Raw genomic sequence first — 13,488 nt, 5'->3', positions numbered from 1 at the left:
AGTAACTTCAGATTCCATAGAAGTTGCACTAGCCCAGTATCTCTTGAGATCAGCAATCAACTGACGAAACAAAGCAAAATTATTAGTTGACTTGCCATGTTTTGTGCTGAGGTTTCACTACCTAGGTAAGTACACGGTTCCAATGCTGATTAGTTTGGGTTGTCAACTCCTTATCTGAAGTCAACTGAGTCCACTAATTATTTCTATGAAATGAAACATACCCCTGTTTATGACACATCACCTTTATAAAGGAAGTGTTTGGATTTAGTTAATGAGGAAGTAGGAGAAGAGAGAGATATTTGCAAAAGACAGCTCATAAGACATGGTAAGAACTGCCTAGAAGTTGCTACATGAATTTCTCGGTGGTGACACAGTTATGGGAAGACAGCAAAGGATCTTCCTGCAGCTAGACTGCCAAAACTTCAGAGTAAGCTTTCCTGTGTTAAGAAATCTAAAGGCTATGAAGTTGTGCTGATTTCTTCCAGGCTGAGAAGGTCAGAGTTTTGGGTGGTTTTTGGATGTGCCCATTAGCCTAGAGACACTGAGAAAGAAATAGTAGGTGAGATAGCCACCAATGGACTTCTCCCATTCCTCCTGCAGGCATGTTAAATCTCCAGTCTTTGTAAAGATGGAATATTGCTTTTTAAAGGGTAAATAATCAAAAGCTTAAGTCAATGGTGAATCAGCCCAAGTAGAAGTAAGGTTGGAATGAGGTGGGAGTGAGGTACAAAACTTAGATGTAGGTTTTGTTTCTTTTAAAGCTAGCAAAAAATAGTTCAATACTTAAAAAGGGTAAAGCACCTTTTTTGAAGACTAAAATCCCAGTTGACTGTGATGTTCTGTTCTTATATTCAGGATGGATTTTGGGCAGACCATTCTTGTGAAAAGAAAATTGGCTACATCTGTAAAAGGAAACCTATGTCAGAAGCTCCTACAGAAGAGGAAAATATTGACATGGGTTGCCAGAGAGTAAGTGAAGAGAAGGCCATCTGAACTGAATATGCTGCTAGGAATGGTTGAGAGGATAAAACAGGAAAAATGGGTCGTGTATTGTCATTGTTACAATAGTTCACCTTCTTACTTCTATGGCAGATGGGAAAGGTGATGTATACGAATAAATGGAGGCTCTGACTGTCTGGTCTTGATACTCCCTTTCATTTTCCAGAAATCAACCCAAACCTCAGATCTGCATCTCCTGCAGCAGGCCATTTTCCCTTGATTGGCATTCAAGCCTTCCCAAGGAATTTGCCAGTGCCATCAGTTATTCTTCAGTACTGCCTACAATTTTCTTCCAAATTATTTAAAGCAGGAAGAGTGTGCTTGTCTACACACTATTATCAAGGCTTTGCTGTGGTCTCTGGCAGTGTTCTCTACTTTAAAGAATTTATTGCAAGTGTCTGAGCAAAATGAGCCCATTGTGCTCCTTCTGATCAGCCAGCAGATCTATTGTTTATTTGGTAGCTCTCGCCTTCTGGTAACATAACAATCAGTAATTCTGAAAAACCTACTGCAATTTGTTACATTATAGGGAATCTCACAGGGTTTTTGTCTTCCATGAAGAAATTGCCTTTTCCCCAAGGCTGATTTACACAGCTGCAGAGGAAGTCTTTGTTACTGATTTCCAGCTTTTGCAAAAGAGTACCTGGGAACCTTACAAATATTCAGCTGCTGGAGAAGATAAAGGGATCTGCATGCTTGTGGATGTTAACTTTGCTTAGAGAACTAAGTGCATGTTCATAGAAAAAGAGTCTCTCATAGATGACAAATTGAAAATTGTCAGAAGAAGATCTATGTGAATTGTTTCTGGTCACAGCAAGTTCTTCCTTAGTAAGCGTATTCCCAAATTAATGGTATTTGAATGACAAAACATTGGAACAGAGTGTTAATGGCAGTTAATAATAAACACTGATCAAAATTCATTCTATGTGAAAAATTGTTTTATGAAGCAAAATTTGAAGAAGCTTTGATCCAGCCTGTTCACAGTCTGGCTTTTTCAGTTCAGTTGTTCCTTTGTCTACTGGTTAGCTGAGAGTGGTAGAAATCAGTTTTGCTTTGGTGTTTTCTTTTTTCTTTTCTTTTAAAATAAGCTTAGAAAAGCTGCAACATTGTGATCTCTTAATATTTATTTCCACAGGGTTGGAAAAGACATGGTTATTATTGCTATTTCATTGGAAATACATTTGTATCGTTTTCTCAAGCTAATCAAACCTGTGGAAGGCATCAGGCCTTTTTAGCAACTATTGAAGACAGGTATGTAGAAGTCCACTAACATGAGGGAATCACATGAGGATTTAACATATATCATCATCTGAATACCATAATAAAGACTCTGATCTGAAAGAATCTTGCTTGAGAGGGCAGCTATCTGTAGATTGGGAACTTATCACACTTTTTGCATATATATTCAAGTTCAAGAATTCAGTTTATAGTAAAAACAGGTGATGTCTGTGAATGATCACGTATTGATGTAAATGATCATGTAAAATAAAAAACTAGAATAATAGTTTCTATTTTCTTAGTTGTAGTGGCTTGAGGATGAGTTTTACTCGAGTGAGGGATGTAGAATCCAATTTGGTTATGAAATGAAGAGATATGGCTCTGTATTCCTTTCAAAAGGTAGTTCAGATGAGTGAGAAGGTAAGATTTTCACTTATCTAGTGAGTCAGAATTGAGCTACTTTAAAAAAAAAATTGATAAGAAACACAATGATGACAAAAGTGTTTGGTACCTCAAAACCCATCACAATTCAACCAGAGCGTAGTATGTGCTAAGTTTCTGAACAACTGGTGGATGTTATTGAATGTGGAATATTGGGAAAATGAAAGTTAGGGTTAAGAGATCAAGCTTGTTTCCTTGCAGCTTTACACTTTCTCTGATATGTTTCTGTATAATTTAAATGTATATGTTCTAGTGTGAAAGCTCTATCATGAATGACAGCTTTCCAAATGTTGGTAGCATGTCACCTTTCATAAAAGTGGTTCAGCATTAATATTGTCTTCAGCTTGTACTTTGTTAAACATACACCTCTGTCATTTGCTTTGATTTCTTAAGAGCTGTTTGATTAAGTCCCATAATGAACCGTGGCAGCCTTTACCTCTACATGGGTTTGTTTCTCAAACGTAGCTTTTCTTCAATGACCATTGCATCCAATTTGCAGTGTTCCACAGCTGGATCATTTACTATCATACCACTCTAACCTCCAGTTTAGTATAGTTTTTTGATTATGCTGAAATTCTTTTTCCAGTTTTGAAATTTCCTGAAACAAGAAGTCACCAAAATGCAAGGGCACTGGAAACTAAAACACACAGTGGTGTAACACATAAGTCCTGTCAGGTTTCTTCTTTCCCACCAATTTCATGTCAGTCCAGGATTATGTAACTTTTTTTTACTAGACATGGGAAGACAAGCCAGGATACTCTGGTACTGAAGCTTACAAATTATCTATTATGTAATGTTCTGTTATGTGCTTTATTCAAGTAAATCCATCCAAGCTGTGCTTTCAAGAAGGTGCAGCAGTACTTCTGACAAAACAACAAGCCTTTTACAACTTCAAAAATGAATCTAACAGTATTGATTCAACAATTGTTCTCCTTTGCACAGATATGAGCAAGCCTATCTGACTAGCCTGATTGGGCTCAGAACAGAAAAGTACTTTTGGATTGGACTTTCAGACGTGGAAGAAAAGGGAACATTCAAGTGGACTAATGGTGAATCTGTCTTATTTACACATTGGAATTCTGAAATGCCTGGTAGGTATGGCACTAAACTGTTTAATGAGTCCAGTGCCAAAAATACATTGCTCACTACTTGATTTTTCTTTTTACTTGATTCCTTAGGCCTCATTTGATGCTACAATGACTAATTACTCTCATATATATCTGGCTGCTTTCTCAAGCACGCTGTGCTGTTGCTGACTTCCTATTCAGTGCTGAAATGACTTTTTAGCATGAATCTGGGAGGAAACTTCAAATTGTGATGAAGTTTCTGACTTGAAGTCTGTTCCAGGAAGGTCTGAGTCTGTATTACTCTGGAAGAGAGATCTCTGCAGGCAGGTTGCACCCTGCTTGCAAGTCCTGCCTGTTCAGCCATATCTCATAGTACACTTGCTCACTGCATGTTCTGAGCTGTATGGAATCACAGCATCTCTGGTCCCAGAAGGAAAATGAAACTTTTTCAAACTGGGAAAGACAAAACTGGGAAAGAGAAAACAGACAAGGGAAGATCCACGTTTTTTAGTAAATATCTTTGCTGAATTCATTGAGATTTCCTGATTTACTAAGTTTTGTAGATGAAAACATTGCTGGTTTTCTGTTCCAATAAAATTCTGGGGGTGGGAGGTCATTTCATCTCTGACACAGTCATGTCAGAAAGATGGTTGTCAGCCTTCGAGGTTCTGGTGTGTTGCATTTGTCTTTCAGGAGATCCTGTGATTATCTTTCAGTGCTTAAATACTGATTTGAATGTGTCTGGTGGAGAGGTAGGGCTATGTAGATCATGAAGCCTTTTTATAGCAAGTTCATTTTTGAAAGTCATGGCCAAATTAGACACGTTTGAGAAACTAGCTCTAACCATATCCTCAGTTTCAGAGGAGAATTTGTTGGATTGTAGGTTATGGTGTTTAATGTGAGGGACAGTTCAGTATCTCAGATGTGAATGAACCACAGATTTTGTTGTTTGGGTTTTTTCTTTCCCCTTCATGAATCAGCACTGAGGAAGGCTTTGGGTTGGAAGGAATATTTAAAGATTATCTTGTACCTCCACCTGCCATGGGCAGGGACATCTTGCACTAAATCAGGTGGCTTAAAACCCCATCCAGCCTGACCTTTAACATTCCCAATTATGAGACATCAAAAACTTCTCTGGATAACATGTTCCATTATCTCACCATTCTCATAAAAAAAATGATATCCAATCTAAATCTACTGCATTTCATTTTAAAACCATTGTCTCTTGTCCTGTCACTACAGGCTTGGATGGCTGAGATAAGCTTTCACTGCAGTCTTCTCCAGGCTGAATAACCCCACTCCCTCAGTCTTTCTTCATGGGAGAGGTGCTTCAGTCATCTGATGATTTTTATGACCTGACTCTGGACTCATTCTAACATTCATTTCTAACTTAATTTCCATCAGGATAGAGTATGAATGTTTTGAAGTTCTTACAACCCTCTACATGTTCCTTTTGTGTGTTCCTGTTTACAACCAGGAAGAAAGCCAGGCTGCGTGGTCATGAGGACTGGAATTGCAGGTGGCTTATGGGATGTAATAAAATGTGAAGAAAAGGCAAAGTTCCTCTGCAAAGTGTGGGCAGAGGGAGTGACACTTCCACCTGTTCCTACAACAACTCCTATTCCACGGTGTCCAGAAGGCTGGGACTCAAACAATCGTATTAGCTTCTGTTTCAAAGTAAATACGTGGCTTATTTCTAGGTTAAGGTCATTTCTATTTGCTGCACATATATGCAATAAAAATTGGTATATATATATCCTACTGTTTCATAAGCTTGCTTACAGGTTGTATGTAGAAGTCTTCTTCTATTGAAATGTTCATGGTTTGTTTTATTCTTCAGATCTGATCTTCTGATCGTAATTTTCCACTCTTTTAAGATTAAAAGTGCTTTTCTTAGAATTGTCTTGCAGCAAAGACTCCTTGTCAGAAATGCAGTTTGCTAACTTGACTCAAAGTCACTCATAGAATCATTTCAACTGGAAGAGACCTTTAAGATCAAGTCCCACTGGAACAGGCTGCCCAGGGAGGTTGTGGAGGCTCCTTCCTTGGAGGTCTTCAAGACCCGCCTGGACGTGTCCCTATGTGACCTGATCTAGGTTGACCTGCTTCTGCAGGGGAGTTGGACTAGATGATCTCTAAAGGTCCCTTCCAACCCCTACCATTCTATGATTCTATGTTTCTATGTTTATAATCCACTAATGTACTAATCCTGGTGAACGCTGATAAATCCTAAATTCAAACTTTCTGAATCCAAAGAGATCATGTTATTTGTAAATCAATTACTTTTGTGTAGCTGATATTTCTTGAGCTTGTGATCTATATGGTCTATTTTATCTGATTGCAAAACGCTCTCTTTAGCCTTTTTCAAGAGGAGACCAAAAGAAGACGTGGCTTGAATCTCAAGAGTTTTGTCGAGCTATAGGAGGAGATCTGGCCTCCATTAATGGCAAAGAAGAACAGTATGTGATTTGGCGTTCTATTACGTGAGTATCTATTGTGCTCAACCATTCACTTCAATGAGCCTTTTGATCTTTCTGAAGTATTTCATTTTATCTGTATGTATTTACTTCAGTATAAGGCAGTCTGGATTCATTACCTGCATTTGTAACACACAGCAGGAAAAAACAGCAGGAATTGTAAGACTAGCAGCAATGACCCAAAGGTAATGCTAAAGTGAGATCTTCAAGCTATCTAGTTAAGGCAACATTTATCACCTGATGTAAAACCTTTCATTATAAAATGACAGTAGATGCCAGTTGTTTTCACATAATCAAGCCTAGAAACAGGGTAACAGTTGTGACATACATCTGATGATTGTATTTTTTTATGAATTAAGCAGAAAGCAGAAGCAAATTCAGATGATTTTTTTCTACACAGGGAATGTAGATAAGGTTAGTAAGTCCCTGGGACTGTAAAAAGCAAGTGTGAGATTTGTGAATGATATCAAATACTCTTAAAATGATAACACTTGCAATACAACCTGAATAGCCTGAACTCATACGACCTGCCTCACTAGGAACCAAGACTGAAACATGACAGCCTTGCAAAATGCTACAGCCATGCTAGAATCCTAGCTACATGCTTAGAGTGAGAAAGAAGTCTCAAATGCTATATTTCCACAAATTGACTCAATAAATACAGATAAAACTGTAAAGTGTTGTCTGCTTGCAGATAAGAATTGGTTTAAGGTGCTATTTTTAAAATGTGATTCAACCACAGCTAGCAACTTTGTGTTTGGAAACTGTAAATGCCTTTATAGAGAAAATGGACAGTTGATAAATGGAGCAACAGTAGCTATTAAACCATTATCCAAAAGTATTAAGCCACTCTGTTTTCAGGAGCTGGGTTTGATCTGGACATTTTCTTGGTTAGTATTTCATTCTGCTTGAGTTAAGGAACTTTTGAGCTAGAAGTGGTTGCTTTTTAGGGAATTTCCACCCTAGTCTTAATGGATTCTAATGGCTTTAAGGATTGTTTTAAGAGAAACTAATTAACTGTTGTGAATGATAGCTTACTAAAGCTATTGTCATGCCCTTATTAGTTTTGGTTTTATGTTTAAATTTCTGAGAAATACGACATTTTAATTTATCATTTCATTTCATTTCATTTTTAGGAACAATGGCTATTACCACCAGCATTTCTGGATGGGCTTATACTACTTGAATCCTGATGATGGCTTTGTTTGGAGTGATGGATCTCCAGTGAGTGATTTAATTTTCTACAGCTGTTATTTCACATTTCCTCTGCTTCTTATGTGTGTGTGGTGGATGTGCTTGTGTAATTTTGTGCTTAATCATATATCTGTTCCACCAAGCTCTCTTCAGGAAAGCTTGTAAATAGCAGCTTCGTGGCTTGATATTTTTGGCTAAAACATACTATTTTTTGGTAAGAATGTGTGCATTGAGTCAACAAGAAAAGTCAATTCATGTAGACTAAAAGGATGCTCTTATAAATGCAAGGATCTTTTTGAGTAAAATAGTCCATCTTAAATATTTTTCTTCTTTGCTAATTAGATGTTTATCTGAAAATATATCATAGAAGCATAGGGTGGTAGCTGAAGGTAGTTGTTTTATGCCAGTGTGACTTGACTGTAATTTAGACTAAGATAGAAAACTGTAGAAGCAGAAGTGGTTTTGGAAATGTATTTCATGCAAGGTTGGTAAAAAGATATTGATGGAATTTTACACTACAGAAAACTGAAACTGGAACGTATAGAGGAAAATTAGAATAGCAGTAATATTTTCCTGAGAAAAATGCAAAAGCATTTCTGTTGTATCTCAATAATATCCTATTGTTTTACTCATATAGGATATTAACTCAATGTAGCATGTCCCATCATTGTTATTAGATGAATTTTACAGAATTTAGGTCCTATAAAAATGCCATTATTCCTCCAAGTGTTTTTGGAAATAATTCAGCTGTATTCCAGTTGCAATCTGACTAAAGAAAAAGTTTGAAATGTCAGCATTTGCAAGAGGAGATTCTGGTTTCCTCTTATCTAAGATTTTAAAGTGACAGAATAAACAAGTTTTAGGTCTGTGGTTTGTTACTGTCTCCTCCCTCTGTCCTTTATTTTCTTTTTTATATGATAGAGTCTTCACCAAATGTTTTCTGTCATAGGTGAGGTATGAAAACTGGGGCTTTGGAGAACCCAATAACTATCAGGGAGTTGAACTTTGTGTAGAGATCAATGGTGATTCCAGCATGCTTTGGAATGACAGGCACTGCGATTATCTATATGGATGGATATGCCAAATAAGAAAAGGTACCTCTTACATGTGCATATTGGTATAGTAAGAAAAGATTCTCAGTTGCTTTTTTCCCTTAACTCTAAGAGATAAAAGATCTCAAAACCTGTTTGTCAGAACAATTCCCTGTGGAATGTGAAATGTCAAAGTGGTATAAGCAATTTCATGTCTTCAATGCATTTAAAGATACGAAGTCCTTGGTGCCTTCCTGTGACTCCTCACTGATCTTTCTCTTTGATTTCAATAGGGGAGATATGATACCTGAAAAAGAAGAAATGTTGCCTTGAATATTCACATTCATTTTGGCTTTTCATTTAGAGACGTTCATGCCTTTTCCTAAGTTGAGTTTGAAGTTATTAGAAAATAGGTTGCAGATCAGTTCAAATACTTGAACTTTTATGTGTGAAAGCTCCCTCCTTTACTTGGCTCAGAAACCTTTTTGAAATTGAATCTGTTGCAAGATGGAGCCTAGTTTTGAAATACTTTATTTTACTTTGACTGGGTTTTATATTCACATGTGGTTTTCTTGCTAAATTCTCCCAAGATCCGAGTTTGTTTTCTGAAGACATCAAGATAAAATTTATAATTAGCAAAATCTTGAGTTCCACAAGCAACACTTTCACCTAAGTTTGAGTATTTTAGAAAGTGCTCCCTTAAGCACTTCACTACATTCTTATATTGGAAGGGAGAGGAGCAAAGAATTCCGTTAGATTATTGACAATAAAGTAACACCTCTGTTTTATATTAGTAAAAGACTGTTTTAGGTAGGGATTTTCTTATTAAATGCCACTGTCTGTGATACTTTAGCACAAAATAAATTGGCACACTAAAAAGAGACAGATCTCCTGTACTAGAAACCGCTTTACTGAAATGCTAATGATGCCATCCAAAATGTCATCTCCCTGATGTCATAGCAAAAATGAAGAGGGGGAATTCTTTAGCCTGGAATCTCCTTCTCAGAAAGGACCAGTTGATTTCTTGGAATATTTTCCAGTGAGATTTTATCTAGGGAAATTTTTAAGATTCAAATAGGAGCTCTTCTCAGCCAGAGGAAGATGGAAAGAACCTCCTTCTGCAGTAACTAGAACACCACAGAAGATAACCCAGCCTACATTCTTGCTGCCTCTGGTTTAACCCAGATTTCATGTAGAAGTGATCTAGAGGAAGGCAGGAAGAGGGAGAGAGGTATAGAACTGTCTTAACAGAAGTAACACTTTGGGATGTAAGATTTTCTGCATCCAGTGAATACCAAAAAAAATTACTTAATTCAGGTAGATGTCAAGGTCTTTTATAACACCTTGCACATAAGAAACAGCCTCAGGAAACTAGAATATATAGTTCAAATTGAATAATGTACCAAAAAAGAAGAGATTGGGGCTATATAGTTCCTTCGAGTTTTTGATGTTAATTCCATTCCTAACCATAAAATTCAAGGTCAATAGAAAAACGTGCCTGTCAATCAGAGTAAGTTTTACCTCTCACAGCAGAAAGTGTTCAATCTTAATATATTTTCCTTCATTTCAGGGGCAAGTGTAAAGCCTGAACCAACAGAATCTCCTGTACCCAGTAGGTGTTATTGATATTATTTGTGTGTGTGTGTATGTTTAGAAACATTTCCAAATTTTACTAATGAGAAAGTCTCCTGTTTCATGAACAGTGTAGGTAGCTTACCATTTATCTTACAGAGTACAAGACCACTGAGGATGGATGGATTATACAGGAAGACAAACAGTATTATTTCAGCACAGAGAGCGCTCCTATGGAAAAAGGTCGGGAGTTCTGCCAAAGGAATTTTGGAGACCTTGCAGTCATTGACAGTGAAAGTGAAAGAAAGTTCCTCTGGCGATATGTAAGAAAAATCATTAGTACTATGGAATAAATCATCCAAAACAAGTGAGCATGGGCACAAATCCTTTTCACCCTGGTGTTCTCCCTACAAGTGTTATGACATTGAAAATGCAGTAGCATTAACTCAGATTAATATGAAGAACAACCTCAAGTGTATTTTTTTAGATTGTTTCATGGCTGAGACAAGGACAATTCTTGTTTGATACTTTGTAAAGAAATAAGCCCAGCAAGAACTAAATAGCTCATTATCTGCTTTTCCTATTTAATGTGGGAGTTATGCCAGATTATATTTATCTGCAACTGATAATGTGCTAAGGTAGACGTTAATTCTTACTTTTAATGGCCCTAATGGCTTCATTTTAGCAAGAATTCTTATATTTGTGAGCTACAATTCCATAAGGCAGGTGAAGTAACTGAAAATAGAGTTTATCATCAGATAACTTGAGTTTATCTGAAGTAGTAGATCAAAGCAGATATTGCTTACGTTCAACATTCAGAACACTAGCTTTTGATCTTGTTGCTGTGTCTGGAATGTAGTCTACCTAACAGCTTCTTCTGGTCCTCAAACTGTCCTCTTTGCCTCCTTCTTCTGAGGAGAATATAATAATGCAGGAACAACTTGGAGCATGGACTATGCCATGAGCTTTAAAATGGTATTTCCTAGGCAACTGGGGTTGTTGTCTGTTATATTGTCTTGAGGACAACATCTTTCAATCAGGAATGTGCTTTAAAGTCAGATTTGAACTACATAAAACTTTTTTCCAAATAGGCTGAAGAGTGGCAATGAGATGACACAAGGGCCTATATCAATTGATATCCAAATTGTAAGAAGGCTTATTGCTTGCAATAAATTTGTCAGACAATATCCACTGCAGATACTGTGCAAGAGGGTCTGATTTCAGTGACTTTCAAGTAAGATTGTGAGAAGTATTGGTACAGTGACCACACTTTTTGTCCAGTGGTGAAGTTTGGCTGTGGATTGTCAGTTTTAAGCCTCTTTAACTTAAATGTTGTAGCTAGAGAACACAACAGTTCACATCCTCTGTCAGTCAGATGTGTATTGCTAATCATTAACATAATAGATTCCTATGATAAAAAGAGGACATTTATGCAGTTTTAATCTTTACATTCTAGATCTTGAAAAATGGCAAAGAGGATTCATATTACATTGGTTTACAACTGAGTGTTGACCAACGGACAAGGTAGGCCAACTAGAAGCATCAAGCTTGCATTGTGCTTTGGTCTACTGAGAGGTGCCAAAATAATGAAGTGCTTGAAAGAAATTGTGACCTAATGAAGAAAATGAGGATCTGTTTCCCCTGAATCCTGTGGTACTTTCATACTTGGTATTTTTTTATTACGAAGGTTGTATTCTGTAGTAAACATTCCACAGTGTGCCTTGTCAAAAAAAATCCAGTTTCTGTTGTTAGACATTCTCACTCTACTAATAATACTATTATTCTGTATTTGATTATAGCAGGGAAAAAGATTGATGTGAGTTTTGCCCACAACTGCTGTTTACCTTGTCTATACTCCAATAAAATATAGCTAATATAAGGATTTTGCTCTAATATAAGTATTTGCTCTTGATACTGGTCATTTTTTTTCCTAGTAGAATAACTTCTTTTCATGTAATATCTCCTTTATGCCATTGGAAGTTAGAGTAGAAGCATAAACCCTAAAATTTGACTTAACATTATAAAAGCATTAACTTCGTAAGTTTACATCTGATGTATTAGATTTGGGAAATTCTGATTTACTGTTCATTTTAAGATTTTGTAGTTTGTGGTACCAAACAAGTTAAATAGGACTTAGATTTCCAAAGGACATACCTAGTGTTGAATCGTAAATGTGACTGTAATCTCAATTTGTTTAATTCCATATTAATTTAGTTCTAGATTATCCAGGAGAAATATTGCATGTTTTCTAAATGGAATTCACCCAAAACTAGCAGAAAAATTACACTGCAGATAATGTAGTTTGAAATTTTATCCAGGAATTCTAGTTCCCTTTATCCCATGATTTATATTGAAACATAAATAGATGCCCCATCTAAAAATAGACAAGATTTTTTTGTAGTTTCCTCCATCCTTAACTGTTGGGAACAGACTGTAATAAAGGGAGATATTGAACCTATTTCCTTTTTGTTGAATGATGATACTGTTGCCATTATATAACTTCAGATGCACTGTGAGGATAAGCAGGTTTTCTGCAAGCTTTTCTGAAGTGCCTAAATAGAGACCTAGTAGGTCTTGGTTCTTGTTATACTCCACAGTGACAAAGAGGACTCTCCAGAGGATAATTAGGATTTTAGGTGGGCCAGACCACCTTCTACAAATGTGATGTCTCTGTCATTCCATTGTTTTTGCAGCGACCTTAAGATATACTTTTCATTGAAGCACCTTACATATGTGCCTGAACAGTGAACCTGGTCACCTCTGTCACTTGCAGTCCAATTGGAATACGTCTCCTAATAAGTGTTTGGTGCCCTGATTATATTCTTTACTGTTGAATCTACATGGGTGTACATCTTTTTCAATGTTTGTATTTTATGTTATGGTAAAGCACATTGTCACAGGAATCTACTCCTGCATGGTATGTCATTGCTCTTTGCATAAAGATCAAGCATTTTACTAGTGATACAAACAAAATGTCATCTTTGTAATAGGCACAGGGAATGTGTGACTTGGAAATGGTGAGCATCTGGGCTTTCTCATGCTGAAATGATGTCTAGTTTTCACTTTGGCTTGAAGAATTATTTTGAGTGTGGTCCTGTCAGTTGCGAAAGTGTCACCATATTGCTTAAATGCAGAGTAAACACAATTTCAACACATACCCTATGTCTTTGTGCAGAGAGTGAGCTTAGTGCAATTAGCAAAGAGGCAAATTTTGTCAAAAATACCCTTATACACTTTAAACTCTGAATGGCTATATTAAATACACTACAAAATTACTTTTTGTTACATAGAAACTATTCCATTTGTATGTTAAAGCAGTATTTTATTGGATTGTTTTTCTTAAGCTGGATGGATGGCACCCCAGTAAATTATTTGGCATGGGCACCACATGAACCCAACTTTGCAAACAATGATGAAAACTGCGTAGTTATGTATAAGAATTTAGGTGAGTTTTATACATTTCTTCTTGAATGTCATTATTGGTGTGTT

General features: G+C 36.6%; 1 protein-coding gene across 4 annotated transcripts in view; it reads left to right on the top strand.

Moving 5' to 3' along the window:
* Nucleotides 1–13,488, top strand: part of LOC133625456 (macrophage mannose receptor 1-like) — a 56,325-nt gene that overhangs the window by 24,060 nt on the left and 18,777 nt on the right. For 3 of the 4 annotated variants that reach the window (XM_061996178.1, XM_061996176.1, XM_061996179.1), the window contains 11 exons: nt 856–969; nt 2,135–2,250; nt 3,601–3,749; nt 5,203–5,402; nt 6,084–6,208; nt 7,339–7,426; nt 8,346–8,490; nt 9,998–10,039; nt 10,159–10,322; nt 11,456–11,523; nt 13,344–13,444. In XM_061996178.1, the coding sequence (XP_061852162.1) occupies nt 856–969; nt 2,135–2,250; nt 3,601–3,749; nt 5,203–5,402; nt 6,084–6,208; nt 7,339–7,426; nt 8,346–8,490; nt 9,998–10,039; nt 10,159–10,322; nt 11,456–11,523; nt 13,344–13,444 (1,312 nt within the window). The remainder of the gene's footprint in view (nt 1–855; nt 970–2,134; nt 2,251–3,600; nt 3,750–5,202; nt 5,403–6,083; nt 6,209–7,338; nt 7,427–8,345; nt 8,491–9,997; nt 10,040–10,158; nt 10,323–11,455; nt 11,524–13,343; nt 13,445–13,488) is intronic. The other variant, XM_061996177.1, reaches the window with a different exon arrangement.

This window comes from Colius striatus, chromosome 5, assembly GCF_028858725.1.
Source record: "Colius striatus isolate bColStr4 chromosome 5, bColStr4.1.hap1, whole genome shotgun sequence".
Classification (NCBI taxonomy): domain Eukaryota; kingdom Metazoa; phylum Chordata; class Aves; order Coliiformes; family Coliidae; genus Colius; species Colius striatus.
The sequence above is the reverse complement of the archived record's forward strand: the minus strand, read 5'-3'. Positions and strand labels throughout refer to the sequence as shown.